At 43.8% G+C, this 13,764-nt stretch overlaps 1 protein-coding gene across 2 annotated transcripts; it reads right to left on the reverse strand.

The window, feature by feature from the left end:
* Positions 1-45: 45 nt before the first annotated feature.
* LOC115482364 (cysteine-rich motor neuron 1 protein-like) lies at positions 46-12,930 on the reverse strand. Of its 2 annotated transcripts, none has more exons than XM_030222099.1 (5): positions 12,561-12,930; positions 7,002-7,178; positions 5,311-5,454; positions 3,981-4,223; positions 46-760 (listed from the first exon to the last, which is right to left on the reverse strand). In XM_030222099.1, the coding sequence occupies exons 1-4, from the start codon at positions 12,850-12,852 to the stop codon at positions 3,982-3,984; spliced, it is 855 nt and encodes a 284-aa protein (XP_030077959.1). In that variant the 5' UTR covers positions 12,853-12,930; the 3' UTR covers positions 46-760; position 3,981. The 2 variants fall into 2 exon arrangements, with proteins under 2 accessions (XP_030077959.1, XP_030077958.1); XM_030222098.1 differs by having other exon boundaries at positions 46-756; positions 3,980-4,223; positions 12,561-12,929.
* Between the last annotated feature and the right edge of the window lie 834 nt (positions 12,931-13,764).

Here is a 13,764-nt window from a genome sequence, read left to right on the forward strand (position 1 = left end):
AGAATCAAATCACACTTAGCTTCAATGAAATCGGTCCATGGGGAGTTGCTGGAGGTGAAACTGAATTTAATAGAATTTAAGAAAAACTGGAATTAGCATAGAGGATTGGTAGATATAAGGGTAAAGACCAGGGGTGTAGGCTCCCCACCATTTTGTGCTCAAGCACCCTCCAAAATTGTGGCACCAGATGCGTGCTCAGTTCACTTCGTAGAATTACGACAATTGCATTACAAATTTGGGGTTCTAAGTCAATGAAATCCATTCTCTATCCAACATTTACCGACCTCCTACATCAAGAGTGATTTTCAACAACTGTAAGGTAAATTAAAAAGTCTAGTTAGAGTCTTTCATGCAAAATCTTGCCTTTCTATACATGGACTTCCTAAACGAACTTCTAATATCACTTTAAAATTTTACAGTGAGAGAAGTAGATAGTAAATTAACCAATAATGATTATATTCTCCTGAACAGCCAAAAGTGGTGTGTAAGGCGTAGGCAATGGGTAGCCAGAGCCGATCCAAGGTAAAGCAGTAGGGACTGTCTGCAAATGACATTGACCACCACTATTAGCAGTCAGGACTGTCCATCCTTATTTTGCATAATAGATGTCTCATCGGCTTCCCGTTGATTTTAACTGGATCATTTAGATAATAGGTTGGCAGATTCCAGTGATCTGTCGAGCTATAAGAATTTCAAGGACGCTGTCTTCTTTCCATGCATGCAGTGTAACATGTTTCTTAGGCCGTCAAACCTCATCTTTGGGAAAGAGAATGTGAGAATGATATTAATAGCCATTTAAATTTTTACAAGCGATAAAACAACTTGCCGGAAATATAGAGAAAGTACTATATAGGAATTATTTCAGTCAGGTAATTCTATTCTCTTCCTTAGACCACTAAATAGGGAGAGTGAAACAAGACAAGGAGATCAATTAAACAATAAACAGAAAAAAAACGTGGTATTAACCTGATTATCCCAAGATATTACTCGTCTAATTTATTATTCCACATTGATCATCTGGTTGGCTTCTTCAAGGCCAATACGGTGTAAAGTCAAATCATTTCATTGATTACATTCTTTCTCTTTTAAAAACCAGAAGTTATTTAACAATACGTATACTTAAGTCTCTAATTCAAATCCCACTGATTAACGTAATCCCAGTTTTCACAGGCTTCACTCCTTTTAAAGTAATAATTGAGGAAATAAAGGCAAACATTTTATAATGCTACATGTATACACTGTAAAGCGTTCTTGTATGAATCTTGCCAAATATCTACACTTATATAAACCCTCACATTAGATGTTTCATCAAAGGTTGTCATATGATCTCTTAGACCTTTTTGTTCAATTCATAATCATTTCCTATTCTCTCAAAGCGAATATTTAGCGCCACCCAGCTGAGTTTAACGGTTAAGATAGGCCTATCTTTAACCGATAAGCACGTAACCAGTTAGCGCTGAATATCGGCTTAACCAGTTAAGTTGCCATGGACAAAACTGAAAACGGATATTCAATGCCGGTCATCGCATACAGCCCGTATTAAATATATGGGGTCAGCATCAGTGGCAGCGGCCAACTATGCTGCCTGTCACCGGTGTTATGATTCTACTGGGACAGGCAGGGGAATGCCTGGGACTCGCTCCTGATTGGCCTGCCAGGGATTGGGCTGAAGTCTGAGGCAGCAGACGTCAGACCTTATTTAAACTTACCTCTCCCTACAGCGGACGTTCTAGCGTTATCCCTTGCAGCTGTGAGCTCTGGTTCTCTTGCTTAGCCTGTGCTTGTGGCCCAGGGTGTATTCTCTGTAGTTTGCTTGCTCTTCCCTTTGACTGTGGTTTCTGTGTGTGCTGGTTGTAGCTTGCTTTTTCCCTGATTACTTCACTACAGTCAGCTGGGTCTGTTGTCTCTCCTCTGCCTCACCTCTCTCCCTTCCCTGCTGTGGTGTTGACTTGTCTGTGGTAAGCTTTGTTTGTTTAATCTTCCCTCTAGCCTGCTTTAACCCTTTGTGTGCAGTGTTTGGTATTTGGCTGTTGTGTAGCCCTGCCTCATTAGGCAGTCTTTCTGGGTATCTGCCTTAACTGGTTGTGTGCAGTGTTTATTATTTGTGTCTCCTGTGAGCCCTCCCTGCCTCTTTAAGGCAGCCTTTCTCTGTTGTCTGCTTTAACCCTTTCTGTACTCTTGTGAGCCCTGCTTCTTTCCTGTCCTTATTTTTTTTAAAGCAGCTTTTCTCTGTAGTCTGCTTTCGCTCGTTTGTTATTTGGTTCCTGTGAGCTTTGGCCCTTTTCCTGTCTGTGTGACCTTGGTGGGGGGGGGGGGGGGTGGGGGGGGGGGGGGGGGGGGGGGGGAGAAGGTGATCTCTTGAGGCCATCATGTGTTGGACTTGTACCCATATGTGGAGACCTCTGAGAGGGATTTCACCCTGGTGATGGCTGTTGGTGGTCAGGTGATGGTGGGGAGGTGATTTGGCAATTTTGCCTGATGTCAGGAGTCGGGTGATGGCCAGATGGGTTGACTGCTATTGGGTGATGGGGTTTGACTGCTGTCAGGGGTCATGTGATAGTGAGTGGAATTTGACTGCTGTTGGGGGGGGCCAGGTGATGTTGATTGGAGTTTGACTGCTGTCAGGGGTTAAGTGATGGCGAGGAGGAGCTGAACTCTCAGAGGTCAGGTAATGGCAGGGGAAGGCCTACAGAATGGTGTCTGGGAAGGGTGGGGAGGCATACATTGAGGTAGGTCTGTGGTGATGATGGTGAGGGGAGCACACATTGAGAGGATCGGGAGAAGCAATTTTAGAAAGCTTTTCCTTAGTCTATGTGTGGAGAAGTACATTTCTTCCTCCATGTTCATCTTTCTAATATTTCTGTTCCCTCTTTTGCAAGAGGCTTTTATATTTGCAGATCCTCTTGTAAAATAGTATGGAAACTGTACACGATATGACTTGGACATTAGAATTTTTTGTTGTTGTTACATTTGTACCCTGCGCTTTCCCACTCATGGCAGGCTCAATGCGGCTTAAATGGGGCAATGGAGGGTTAAGTGACTTGCCCAGAGTCACAAGGAGCTGCCTGTGCCTGAAGTGGGAATCAAACTCAGTTCCTCAGGACCAGAGTCCACCACCCTAACCACTAGGCCACTCCTCCACTGTTGCTACTATTTGAGATTCTACATGGAATGTTGCTATTCCACTAGCAACATTCCATGTAGAAGTCGGCCCTTGCAGATCACCAATGTGGCCGTGCAGGCTTCTGCTTCTGTGAGTCTGACATCCTGCACGTATGTGCAGGACGTCAGACTCACAGAAACAGAAGCCTTCTTCTACATGGAATGTTGCTAGTGGAATAGCAACATTCCATGTAGAATCTCTAATAGTAGCAACATTCCATGTAGAATCTCCAATAGTATCTATTTTATTTTTGTTGCATTTGTACCCCGCGCTTTCCCACTCATGGCAGGCTCAATGTGGCTTACATGGGGCAACGGAGGGTTAAGTGACTTGCCCAGAGTCACAAGGAGTTGCCTGTGCCTGAAGTGAGAATCGAACTCAGTTCCTCAGGACTAAAGTCCACCACCCTAACCACTAAGCCACTCCTCCACAGCCTTTCTAATATGCACTTCTATTTGTCATTTAGAAAGAAACTGAAGACCCATTTATTTGATAAATATCTATTATGTCATGAAGAGAACCGAATTGTGAGATCTTGCCTGGGCTTGTTAGGTTGGAAATTTAGATGAGCCAATGATCACTTAGTGCAAAGCTTATGTGTTATTAAATGAGGTACTACTTGTTATTACTAGTAATTGACTAGCTGTGTTCTTGTAATCTACATAAAACCATGTCTATGGTAATTGCAGAACAGAAAAACTATATTGTATTGCATTTTAATTATAAGAACATAAAAATGTACTCCTCTGCATCATTTTTTAAACATCTATGATCAGTGAGAATAATTTGTACTGAAGAATAGTGAATAAACTTTACCTCTAGGTTTTGACACAGTAAAATTTATCACAGCAGTCTCCGGGAATTCCTGTTGCATTCCAGACGTTTACTTTGGTCTGTCCATATGGGCATTTGGCACACTTTCCAAAGTTACAGGTGCAGAAACTGGGTACTGTGGTGCAGCATTCTCCAGGTGCAGTGTATGTTTTGGTGATGACAGAATCACCAGGACAGTCCAGCTTCAGCGGCTCTGGACAAAGGACACCGACACATTTTACGTGTACTGGAAACAAAACATTGAAATGTGATGATGAATTCAAGGCAGTGCAATAGAGTCAGACTGTCTGGGCATGTGCACACCTTGGGTTTATTCCCAGGGAACATGGGATTTATCAGTGTTCTATGGGGTACGAATCACTCCCAGTTTGATATTCTGAAATTCTTGGTAATGCTTGATCCTTTCTAGGAACATAAAGGGCCCAATTTTACTTAACTCCTTCACCTCCACATGCCAAGACCATATTTCAAAAAGTCATTGATAAATTGGTGAAATAATATTTGCAAACCTAGGGGTCCTTTTACTCAGCCTTTAGAACATAAGAGTAGCCTTACTGGGTCAGACCAATGGTCCATCTAGCCCAGTATCCTATTTCCAACAGTGGCCAAGCCAGGTCACAAGTACCTGGCAGAAACCCAAATCATGACAATATTCCTTCCTTATCCTCAGCAGCAGATGAATCCTAGAGACCAGGTATACCCCCAGGGATGGCACAGGTGGGCCTGGGTGGGGCCCATCCACTTAGGGCTCAGGCCCACCCAACAGCAGCACATATTTAGCGCTAGCTAGTGGGGATCCCAAGCTCCGCCAGCTGAAGACCCTCCACCTGATGGTGCTGAAAACACTGCTCTCCACTTCAGCAGTCTAAGCTTCCTAAGCTGCTGATACTGGCCTCATCGCATTGTGGAGGGGGGGGGGGAGGAGAACACTTGGTGCCCACCCACTTCTTGACTAGGCCCACCCAAAATCTGCTGTCTGGCTACGCCCCTGGTTACTGGGTTATGCTAGTATTCTATAATGGAGTCTGGGCACCCAGATACCGTCAACAGGTCATCCTCAGTCTGCCAAAATTGAGGTGCCCAGTTGTAGAACCTTCCCCTTTGTGTCCACATGTTTAGGGGGGGGGGGGTCCTGTGAGATGTGCTCAGGACTCAGGAGGTTAGGATTGGCAGCTGTCTGGCTCCTTATTCAGAAGTCAGCCCTTGCCAATTTGCCATTCCTTCCTCTGCTAAAGCTGTATTTTTTTCTTTTTACCAGCAAAGACAGTATTACACAAAAGATAAGTCATTGATTAACTATGAATACAACGCACACAGTGCATCATTGCATTCCTTTTGGCTCGAGAACTTGTAATGTCCTCCACATTGGTTATTCGTGCTGCATTCGCATCGTCCTCCTACGAGGTCACATCCGGCATTCCAGCAGAATTCACCAACAGATACTTCTTCCTCAGACCCTTCAAGGAGATACAAGGAAAAGCTTTAAAATCTCCTCCTGTCTGGGGCCATAACTCACATGAATGAAGATGTGTAAAGATTTTCTCCAGTGCTGGGATCCAGGAAATGTACTCACTCAGGAAGAACTGGATTCTTTGCAAGTCATAATCCCCCAAATTCTATAAATGGCACCCAAACGTTAGTCGCTCAGTTGGGTGCACGGATATTGAATAGGGCCAGTTAAGTGTGGAAATTGTTGTGATAAATGCCAGTAACTGGAGTTATCAGCCACTAATTGGTGGTAATTTGCCATTGCGCATGTTCATACTTATGTCTCTTCTCTATAAACAACATGCCTAACGTCTCTTGTGTACAAAGGTGAAGGGCGTGTCTAGGCCATTCCAACTATTCTTGTGTTCATTTTATAGAATAGTTGCATTTATGTGCCAAACTGCCGAATTTGGGTGCCACCATTTCTACTAGCCATAGACATGGTATAAGTGATTGAGCCTATGCTTGTTTTATTCAGTCCCTTAAAAACTCCCTAATCCCATTATTTGTCCTGTTTGTGTTTGCTGAATAGATTGTAAGGTCTGTCAAGCAAGGAATGTCTTAGATGTGTTTGTGTGCAGCACTGCATACGTCAAGTTGTGCTATAGAAATGATAAATAGTAGTAATTGTTGTTGTAGTAATAGTAGCAGTAGTAATAGTAGTTGTTGTAGTAGTAATTATAGGAGTAGTGGTAGTAGTTACAGCTGTATTATTAGTAGTACTTGCAGTAGATAGAGTTGTAGTACTACTAATAGTAGTAATTGTTGTAGTAGTAGCTATGGTAGTAGTTGTAGAAGTTGTTGTAGTTGTAGTAGTTACAATTGTAGTAGTAGTTTGCCATTTTTCACTTGTATTACTTCTGACCAGGGTTAATCCTCCCAAATAATACACTGCAGGAAAGCTGGGGCTTGGGATGGGGAATCTGAACACTGATCTCTTACAGACCTCTTCTTTACAGTCAGGGGTGCCGAGAGGGGGGGGGGGGTGGCAGGGGGGACAAAATTTCCCGGGCCCGGCGCCAGGGTCAGGCCGCCGGCGCTGCAGTCCCCAGTCTCACCTGCCTGCCTCCTCGGCTCCGGGCCCCCTGCATTTGAAGCGGCAGTCGCAGATCTCCTTTCTTCTGGCCTTCCCTCCCTGTGTCCCGCCCTCGCGAAAACCTGAAGTTACATCAGACAAGGGCGGGACACAGGAAGGGAAGGCCAGAATAGAGGCAATCTGCGACTGCCGCTTTGAATGCAGGGGGCCCGGAGCCGTGGAGGCAGGCAGGAGAGACCGGGGACTGCAGCAGCGGGGGGAGCAACAGAGGGGGCAGCAGTGGGGGGAGCGACAGGGGGCGGCAGCGGCGAGGGGGCGGAGTGCCCTTGCCCTGGGCCCGGCCTAGTCTCTCGGCGGCCCTGTTTACAGTGTCTTCCTGGGCTAATGAACCAGGGAGAGGGAGGTGAGGAGTGGGGGATGCATTTTAGCAGTTCTTATGCCAGCTACCTTCCTCCCTTGGTCGTAAACATTCTCCTTTACCTGAGGGGGGCCCCATGTAAAAATTGTTGTTTTTCCTGCAGGTCGCGTCATCTATATATGAGAAGTAGTCGACACAGGTGCGAATGGTCGCACAGTCGCAGACACCCATCCGAATTTGACAGCCATAAACTGGGGGGCAATTTACATCATCGTCCATCCAGTAGTCACCAGTGAAACCTGTTTCAATAGAAACATATATATCAAAGTATCTTATTGTGATGTTTTAAACTTCTTTAGGAGCACAATGCAAATGAATATAGAAATAAAATTAAAATACGCATTCAGTTTAACAAACAGAGGATCCAGCTGTAGACACCAACCAAAGATATGTCTAAAGGTTTTATTAAGTAAAACACAAAACCCATGACAAAAGAGACCCAAAAGAGAAGACGTCAATTTCTTTTAAGTAGACCCAGAGTCCTACAGATGGGCGCATCCTTTTTTTTCGCACTATCCCTATAGTTAGATTTCAGTCAACAAAATATGTCTTCTTTGAGCTTACACAGCTCACTGAGTTTTTGGTAACCAAGAGAATTGAAAGAGAGACTCAATAGTCCTAAAAAAGTAATCTCTCTTGTAACTACAAAGTTTCATCTGAATAGATATAACACTCTGTAATCTCACCTACTTTAACACAAACATCTGCTCTGGCCAAATAAATTAAAGATCTTCATACACCCTAATAATCTGGGGAAGAAGAAAACAATATTTCTGACTTAAATAAAGGAGATTTAAAACAAGCATTGTGGAAGCTTTTCTCACAGCTGCATTCCAAGAAGTACTTAAGGTCAGGTGGTCTCCTGTCTCAAAATACCTGTCCTATTCAGCTCATCTCCTCCCTGCTCTCTCCATTGCCTGCAGTAATTCCAAACTACATAAGTACATAAGTAATGCCACACTGGGAAAAGACCAAGGGTCCATGGAGCCCAGCATCCTGTCCACAACAGCGGCCAATCCAGGCCAAGGGCACCTGGCGAGCTTCCCAAACGTACAAACACTCTATCCATGTTATTCCTGGAACTGTGGATTTTTCCCCAAGTCCATTTAGTGGTGGTTTATGGACTTGTCCTTTAGGAAACCGTCTACCCCCTTTTAAACTCTGCTAAGCTAACCGCCTTCACCACGTTCTCCGGCAACGAATTCCAGAGTTTAATTATACGTTGGGTGAAGAAAAATTTTCTCCGATTTGTTTTAAATTTACTACACTGTAGTTTCATCGCATGCCCCCTAGTCCTAGTATTTTTGGAAAGCATGAACAGACGCTTCACATCCACCTGTTCCACTCCACTCATTATTTTATATACCTCTATCATGTCTCCCCTCAGCCGTCTCTTCTCCAAGCTGAATAGCCCTAGCCTCCTTAATCTTTCTTCATAGGGAAGTCGTCCCATCCCCGCTATCATTTTAGTCGCCCTTCGCTGGTAACTTGAAAAAGAGAGCAGAGCATTTGTAACCTTCTGTCAAACAGCAAACAAAGGAAATTGTCAAATCAGACAGAGAGTGATGCTACAACCTGTCCAAAAGAACCTAGGAGCAAAATTAGCAGGAAAGATGTCCTAATCCCATGGACCAACTAGACCACGCGGCTCGACAGAGCAGTCCGCCGTTGGTGGACCAGAGCAGGTAGATGTGGATCGGCAATGCAATCAAACATCAGCACACCACAGTGCACTCCAGCCCAGAAGGACAGCATAGCAGCATAGTCTCACCTCACCATGCTCGGCGACCACCAGCCAAGGAATCAGCACAGTGGTGCGTCCCAAGGTTGCAGGAACACTGAATGCAGATGAACTGTGAAAGATGAGCTGCTATTCGGGGTCGGGGTCCATGCCTTGTGAGAGCCAAGTTCTGATGGCCCACCACTCGTACTGCAGGCACCCTATTCGGAGCTGCATGACCCACCATTGAAAAACAGCAGCCCAGAACCAAGACCTCTCACCTCGGAGTGATGCGACAAGTATGTGCCCTCTAGTGATGAGGCAAGTATGTGCCTTCTACACTGTTTGTTGCCAGAGAATGTGGTAAAGGCGGTTAGCTTAGCAGGGTTTTAAAAAGGGTTTGGACGGCTTCCTAAAGGAAAGGTCTGTAGACCATTATTAAAATGGACTTGGGGATAAGCAGCATAAAATGTTTTATACTTTTTGGGATCTTGCCAGGTATTTGTGGCCTGGATTGGCCACTGTTGGAAACAGGATACTGGGCTTGATGGACCTTTGGTCTGTCCCAGTATGGCACTACCTACCGTATGTACTTATAACAGTAAATGTAGATTGTGTAAAGAAAAAGAGGAAACTGTAGACCACAATGGTACCTCTACAATTCTTGCGAAGGAAGAAATTGTGGCAGACACAACCAGTCAAAAGACGGAGGTGGCTTTTTAAGCTTTGATGATCAATCTATCTATCTAGTTTTTCCCCAGTTATGGCAAAATAAATAATACGGAGAAGGTGACATCCTAAAGCAGGGAACTCCACCGAAACATCATATGTTATTGGCTTTCTTCATTAGTTAATCTGTTGAGGAGGGTTTCTTCATTAATTCATCTTCTATTGATCACCAGAGAAGGTTCTTCACAGTTATACAGGAAGACTCTGCTGCTTTATATGTATTTCTACAGTTTCAAAGTGAAGAAATATGGACTATTTATCTAATAATAGCTAATATGGACAGTATCACCAATATTATTTAACTAGTAAAAAAAGGCCTGTTTCTGGAGCCAATGAAACGGGTGCTAGCAAGGCTTTCCTGTGCCCCCCCCCCCCCCACCGAACGCACCTTGGTTGTTAGTGAGGGCATTGCGCCGCCGTGGCCGCCATCGATGTGTGACTGTGGCCCCCCCCAACGCACCTTCGTCGTCAGTGGGTGGCCCATTGCGGTGCCTTGGCCGTCGTCGATGTGAGTGAATTGCTCTGCCTCCGCCCTCAACGTCATAACGTTTGACGCGAGGGCGGGGCCCCGAGACTGTGATTTTGTTGGCTTCAGAGCTTCGAACTTACGAACCTTGGCTTCAGTGACGTCATCAGACAATAGAACGTTGAGGGTGAGTTTTATATATATAGATGTGGCATATTGGATAATATGCCACTGTTTATATAAGGCGGAAACTAGAGGGAGTGTCAGAGCTGTAGGAGAGGAGGACATTGGGAGTTGTAGTACCTGGGAGTTCTGAAGTGACAGAAAGGTGGTTTGAAGAGTGCACTTTCTGGAGAAGGGTATGATTTAGTGGTTAGAGCAATGGGCTGAGAACCAGCGAAGCTGGAGTTTAAATCCTGCTTCTGCTACTGCTGCTCTTTGTAACTTTGTGCAAGACATGTTTTCTTTCTCATCTTAGTTTAGTTCAGTTTATAGTTTATTAAAAATTTGCTAGACTGCTCTAGCTATCATAAGGTGATTTTTGCAGCCCTACCCACCTCATGTTTTGTATGAGGTGATAACCAACATTCTTGCAGGTTCTATTTTTCCAATTAAAGCTCTCCTCAACGTTACCTATTAAAACTATGAATATTTTCCTTGATTCTTCCCAAATACTTGTATCTCCATCTTTGTCTCAATAAGAACATAAGAGTAGCCATACTGAGTCAGACCAATGGTCAGTCTAGCCCAGTATCCTGTTTTCCAAACAGTGGCCAAGCCAGGTCACAAGTACCTGGCAGAAACCCAAATCATGGCAACACTCTAGAACTCCAAAGAGTAACAAGATTCTGGAATCATAATGAATAGCAGGATTCCATGAAGAATCTCAAAGAGTAGCAAGATTCTGGAACCCTAAAGAGTAGCAACATTCCATGCTACAAATCCCAGGGACAGCAGTTGCTTCCCCATGTCTGTCTCAATAGCAGACTATGCACTTTTCCTCCAGGAATTTGTCCAAACCTTTTTAAAATCCAGATACACTAACCGCTGTTACCACATCCTCTGGCAAAGAGTTCCAGAGTTCTATTTTTTTAATGAAAAATATTTCTTCTTATTTATTTTAAAAGTATTTCAATGTAATTTCCTCGAGTGTCTCCTAGTCTTTGTACTTTTGGAACGAGTAAAAAAATCGATTTACTTCTACTGGAAGCTCTACTGAACAGGGACTCTCTTTTATGTATACCTGTGTGGTGTGGTGTAAATTTCAAAGTATTACACAAATGTTTTAGTCTTAGAGGGTTGCCTAGGTTGGAAGGTCAAGGAGGCAACTATTTTGACTCTATTTTATGATGACACAAAAGTGCTCTGTGTTACAAAATATCCTCACAGTACCTGTCAAAATATATTTACATCTGCTCGGGAGCAGCGTAAACCTACATGGCTGAACTGTGCATGTAGATGCATTTTTAGTAACCTGTAACCTGTCGTTAAAGTCGTCCGCAGTACCTAAAGGATGGAGGGTGATGTGAAAACGATTTTTAAAAAGAGTTCCAAGGATGATCGAGCACTCATTGTGATGGGTCTGGTAGTGGACACTGCTGATTCCCTGCTTCTGGAGAGCAAAAAGTCCTTTTCCTACTGTTTGAAAGCGGGGGAAGGCAGTTTAACAGGAGGCTGGGCCCACTACTCGTAAGCGCATTGGGAGCTCCCCCTCCCCTATTCACTGGACATGTGCCCCTTTAACGACCAATGCTCAACACTAACAGCATGCATATAATTTCCATGTGGTTCATGTTGTGTATCAGTTGCTATTTGTTTCTCGTGAGAGCTGGTATTTTCCAGCGCTGTAAGAAACAGCGCCAGAGTTCTGTGTATCTCTCCTAAATATTATTAAAAGGGATCAAGATAGTGTGGAACATTAATGTTCATTATTATTAATTTGGATTTTGCTCACACTTTTTTTTCAGTAGTAGCCGAAGGTGAGTTACATTCAGATACACTGGGTATTTATCTGTCCCTGGAGGGCTCACAATCTAATTTTGTACCTGAGACAATGGAGGGTTAAGTGACTTGCCCAAGATCACAAGAGCCAACAGCAGGATTTGAACTCGCCACATCTGGATAGCAAGACAAGTGCTCGAACCAGTAGGCCACTCCTCCACTTATGCAGTGTTGTACAACCTCAGGACAGAAACACTACCTCAAAGCCATAACTGTTTTACACTTATCTTCAGTAAAGAGAATTGCAGCCCCCCCGATCTCTGTCTCTGACTTCTACAGCAGGGCTTCAAAGGGACATCCCCAGAGAGAACCTGCACCTTTTGGATAAGAGAGTGTGCCTTGAGTAAAGAGAGGAGAGGACCAGAGAAATAAATGTTCTGTGGGGGTCCTGAGCTATGAATCTGTCAATTATCACCCCACAACTGGGACACCCCCCCTTATGCATGTACTGACTGTGAGCTCCAGGATTTCATGGACCATCCTGGTGTCACATGTTATTTTGGTTATTCAGTTTTGATGTTATAACTTTTTCTGCTTATTTAAGTTGTACTCTGCCTTGGATGACATTTTCTTTCATAAAGACGGGTAATACATCTTAATAAATAAAACTAAATAGTAAAAGCAAACATAAATTCTCTGAATCGGATTCATAAATGGCAAGATACATTTTGTCCATAGCAGGTCAGTTGTCCAAGAAGCACCTACCTTCGTATTTGCAGACTCCTGTGTCTGGAATTTCTACGTTTCCTGTCCCATTCAGAGCTGCGCACCTGTAGCGCAGATCGCAGTATCCCAGTTCCCAGTTTTCACCCCCACAGGGTTCCCATTCTTGTCTGGCACAGTGTTCGCAGCATCCACATGGATCTCTTGCAGAGCGTCCGGGGCAAGAGATAGGGCTGGGGGGACACTTAGTAGTGTCGCATTCGGTACAATTAAAAGCCACAAGTTCTTCAGCTGCACAGGCTAAAAGGAGCCAGAAAAACATACCCGAAACCATTGCTAAATGGTACAGTTTGCAGGAATAAGTCTGATAATTCTATCGCTCCCCTTATGAAACGCTGGCTGTTCTAACATAAACTCTCTTATCTTGGCTCTTATATTGGTTCCAAAATGTAAACAGATGCCAGAATTTGCTGACTCAAAGTACATGTTTGTCTGAGAGATCAAACTGGTGGAAATATCATTGTGGGGCACTGATCTGGATTTAAGTTCCAGGCCAAAAGTGCAAAAAGTCTGTTAGGTCCATTTCTGTGGTTCATTTGTGAATACTGTGGCTTTATTAGGATGAAGATGTAACTTCATGCACCTTTAGAAAGGATAATGAAAGGTGAGTAAGCACTGCAAAAGTGATTTTGAGACATTTAACTCCGAGGACCACATTTAAGAAGCAGGGAAAAAGTTTTCCTCCCTACGTGCACAGGTAGAAAGGGTAAGGTTCAAGCTATCCTCTTGGACAGATGAGGATAATGGAGCCTTCCTCTTAATTGGCAAAAGAAGAAAAGCAAACAGTAAAACGAGGTTGATTTAGAGGGGCATTTTTGATATGACATCTTAATCTGATTTGGACGTTTTCCAGAAAATGTCCAAAACTCCAATAGTGGACACGGTCATTTTCAAACCAGAAAAACGTCCAAATTTTTGTTTCACAAATGACCATTTGCTAGATGTTTTTGTGCTCAGTACATTCTATCTTTTAGGACCATTTTCGGGAGGTGGGGGGAAAACATCCAAGGGAAAAATGCACACAAACTACAGGACCAGTAGTAAATCTCCTGGACCAGATGGTATTTATCCCAGAACTTGCAGAACTATTGTTAGTAATATGTAATTTATCTTTAAAATTGAGCTTGGTCCTGGAAAATTGGAGGGTGGCCAATGTAATGCCAATTAAAAAAAAAAAAGTTCCAGA

This window comes from Microcaecilia unicolor, chromosome 13 (genome assembly GCF_901765095.1).
Source record: "Microcaecilia unicolor chromosome 13, aMicUni1.1, whole genome shotgun sequence".
Classification (NCBI taxonomy): Eukaryota; Metazoa; Chordata; class Amphibia; order Gymnophiona; family Siphonopidae; genus Microcaecilia; species Microcaecilia unicolor.

Bases quoted from the DNA above. Each gene is read 5' to 3' on its own strand.
- LOC115482364 (XM_030222099.1), bottom strand. From the start codon at position 12,852: ATGGTTTCGGGTATGTTTTTCTGGCTCCTTTTAGCCTGTGCAGCTGAA. The intron at 7,179-12,560 runs GTAGGTGCTTCT...CTATTGAAACAG, and splicing joins AGGAGTCTGCAAATACGAAG to GTTTCACTGGTGACTACTGG. The intron at 4,224-5,310 runs GTGCGTTGTATT...TTTTGTTTCCAG, and splicing joins GGAATGCAATGATGCACTGT to TACACGTAAAATGTGTCGGT.